The sequence below is a fragment of the Macrobrachium rosenbergii genome, chromosome 23 (assembly GCF_040412425.1).
Source record: "Macrobrachium rosenbergii isolate ZJJX-2024 chromosome 23, ASM4041242v1, whole genome shotgun sequence".
Taxonomy (NCBI): domain Eukaryota; kingdom Metazoa; phylum Arthropoda; class Malacostraca; order Decapoda; family Palaemonidae; genus Macrobrachium; species Macrobrachium rosenbergii.
Window position 1 is genome coordinate 5,530,147 of NC_089763.1, and position 3,104 is coordinate 5,533,250.

The 3,104-nt window shown below is 54.3% G+C and overlaps 1 protein-coding gene across 1 annotated transcript; it reads right to left on the minus strand.

The window, feature by feature from the left end:
* Positions 1 to 877: 877 nt before the first annotated feature.
* On the minus strand, positions 878 to 1,933 carry LOC136850973 (uncharacterized). The gene is made up of 2 exons (XM_067124951.1): positions 1,782 to 1,933; positions 878 to 1,625 (listed from the first exon to the last, which is right to left on the minus strand). Exons 1-2 carry the CDS (start codon positions 1,931 to 1,933, stop codon positions 878 to 880), a joined length of 900 nt encoding a protein of 299 aa, XP_066981052.1.
* Between the last annotated feature and the right edge of the window lie 1,171 nt (positions 1,934 to 3,104).

A 3,104-nucleotide genomic window follows, 5' to 3' on the forward strand; every position in this document is an offset into this window, starting at 1 on the left:
AAAGCTTCAGACTCATTCAGCAGAGTCCCATCTGCGTGAAGGGAGGTTGGGGTGGAAAATCTATACGAGATCTGCTGATCAATAGTGTTTTCGTTTTACTGGAGTTCAGCCTCATACCCCACCTATTACACCATTCACTGACCAGGTCTATGATCCAAATGAGGCTAAGGGCAGCTTCTTTTCTTGTAGGTGGAGACTTTACTATACCACAAGTGTTGCATCATTGGCATACTGAACAATCTTGTTTTCCAGGCCAACAAACATATCACTTGTATACACTAAAAAATAACAGTGGACTAAGACCACTACCCTGTGGAACTCCAGACAATTTAGGTCTTGGCTTGCTGAAGATTCCATCAACATCAACTCGCTGCTACCTACCTGTAAGGAAACTTGAAGTAATCCAAGGTTCTGAAGTTTATAAATAAGTCTTTAACAGGTGCAAAATAATGAGCAGGAGGAAAGGTACTGCTATTTTATTCAGAATGCAGGCCACTTATAAAACACTGTGCGGATGTCACACAGAGGAATACAATAGAATTTCGGTGACCTGAGGTCAATTACTCTTGGCAATAATTACAATGGATAAATACAAGTAATTTAAAAATTGAGTTGACAAGGATCGACATAACAACATTCTAACACGTGCAAAAGAAGCAGATACAAAAAAGTTAGTAATAGATGCAAATTTATATAGGAAAAATATGGCTGATTCTGCTTGAACCGATCCTATAGGAGTAGTATTGAAGAAAATGGGTTGTTCATCATAGAAAACTCGCTCAGCAGGGACTTTTTAAAATAACAAAGATGTGGGTAACGTCTGATTAATCTAGGTATCTGCTGGGACGTTGGAGAGTTATCAAGCTCCGGCTCCAAGTCAGCTGGGGGTTCCGCGGTGTGAGCAGGAGCAGCTGGCTGTGGTTTTGGCTGGTTGCTTTCGGGGGCGGCCATGCGACCTCCTTTTCGGGTGGCTCAGCTGTGGAGGCGACGGTTCTCGAGGAGGGCGCTGCGTGGTACCATCTGCTGTTTCCTCCAACAGGGCGGGCTTGAGACAGTCAACCAACACCCAGTTGTCCTTCCCATGCAGGGCAAGGCGGAATGCTTTGGTGTTCCTCTTGAGCACGTGGAAGGGCCCCCTGTGGGGTCTGGTTAGTGGGGGGCGGACGGCTTTGTCCCTGACGAAGACATGGGTGGTGGAGGATAGGCCGGGAGGTGTGAAGGTTATTGACCTATCGGTATACGTCCGCTGGCAGGGGGCAAACTTCCCAACTATGTCGTGGAGCCTCTGAACTGACGGGTTGTGACGATCTCCCGTGATGAGTTCGCCCAGGACTAAGAGGGGCTCCCCGTAGATTTTCTCTGCTGCAGACAGGTCGCCGTTGGCTCTGGGGGCAGTTCTCAGTCCAAGGAGGTACTTCCAACCCTCGGCAGTGCAGCGGGCCATGAGGGATGCCTTCAGGGACCTGTGGAATCTCTCCACCAAACCGTTGGCTGCGGGGTTGTAGGTGGTGGTGGTGTGGTGAGATGTCCCCAGCAGGTGTGCCAGGGTGGGCCACAGCTCGAACAGGAAGGCCGGGCCCCTGTCGGTGGTTATGTGGTCCGGGACACCGAACCGGCTGATCCAGCTGGAGAGGAGGGCCTTGGCGCACGCACTGGCGATGGCTTCCTGCATGGGCGTCGCTTCAGGCCACCTGGTTGAGCGGTTGACGATTGTCAGGAGGTATCTGGCCCCGCCTGATGGGGGAAGAGGGCCTACGACGTCTACATGTATGTGTCCAAACCACCTCCCCGGCTGGGGAAACTCGCCTACCCCTGTCTCGGTGTGATGCCCTATCTTGCTGGTTTGGCACCGGATCCACTGTCTCACCCAGGCCGTCACGATCTTCTGCATCCCGTGCCAGACGAACTTCTCTGCCAGCAGATTGGCCGTCATCCTGCCGAAGGGGTGGGACAGCCCGTGGATGACATTGAACACCAGACGGCAGTGGGAGGCAGGCACCAGCCGGCGAGGCTGGCCGGTGCTTACGTCGCACAGCAGTTTTGGTTTCCCAGGGGCGAGGGTCACATACTTCCACTTGAGGGACGTGATGGCGGTGCGGTAGGCTGGAGTCTCTGGGTCAGCGGTCTGCTCCCAGGCGAGGTCCTCATAGTTGATCCCGAGCTGCACAGCATTGAGCTCGATTCTGGAGAGGGCGTCTGCTACAGGGTTCTTCCTGCTGGGGGGGGACTTGATTGAGCAAATGAACTCCGCCATGGCCGCGAGATGCCACTGCTACCTGGAAGACCATGTGTCCCTCTGCTTTGTGAAGGCGTGGACCAGTGGCTGGTGTCCATCCAGATTGTGAAGGGCATACCCTCCAGGAGGAACTTGAAGTGACGTACCACCCGATACACTACGCAGAGTTCCCTGTCGAAGGTGCTGTAGCGGGCCTCCGCGGGGCTGAACTTTTTGCTGAAGAAGGCGATGGGCTGGGGGGCACCAGCGACAATCTGCTCCAGGACGGCACCACAGGCGATGTTGCTGGCATCCGTCGGCAACTGGAGGGCGGCGTTTGGGTCCTAGTGGGCCAAGGTGGTTGACTCAGCGAGGGCAGCCTTCATCAGGGAGAAGGCCTGCTGCTAGCTGGGTCCCCAAATTAAGGACTTCGGTTGGCCCTTCAGGATCTCCATCAGGGGGGACATGGTGTGTGCGTTCCCGGGGATGAACCTTCTGTAGTAGTTGACCATCCTGAGGAATTCCTGTACGGCCTTGACGGAGGTAGGGGTGGGGAACCTGTTGACGGTTGTGACCTTTGATGCGAGTGGACGGACGCCCTCTGGGAATATCTCGTGGCCCAGGAAATCAGCTTTTTCGACGCCGAAGGTGCATTTGTCGAACCTGACGATGAGGCTGTTCTCATGCAGGCGCTGCAGGACCGTCTGGATGTGTCGCAGGTGCTCTTTGGGGGATCTGGAAAAAATTAGAATATCTTCCATGTAGCAGACGCAGAAGTTCAGGTCCCCCAGGATGCTGTCCATCAGCCTCTGGAAGGTTGCCCCCGTGTTCCTCAGGCCGAAGGTGGAGAAGGCGAAGACGTAGGACCCGAAGGGCGTGATGATGGCGG

Coding starts and splice junctions, on each gene's coding strand:
- LOC136850973 (XM_067124951.1), bottom strand. CDS start 1,933: ATGACGGCCAATCTGCTGGCAGAGAAGTTCGTCTGGCACGGGATGCAG. Junction 1,626..1,781: donor TTTCCCCAGCCGGGGAGGTG/GTTTGGACACAT, acceptor CCTCCTCTCCAG/CTGGATCAGCCGGTTCGGTG.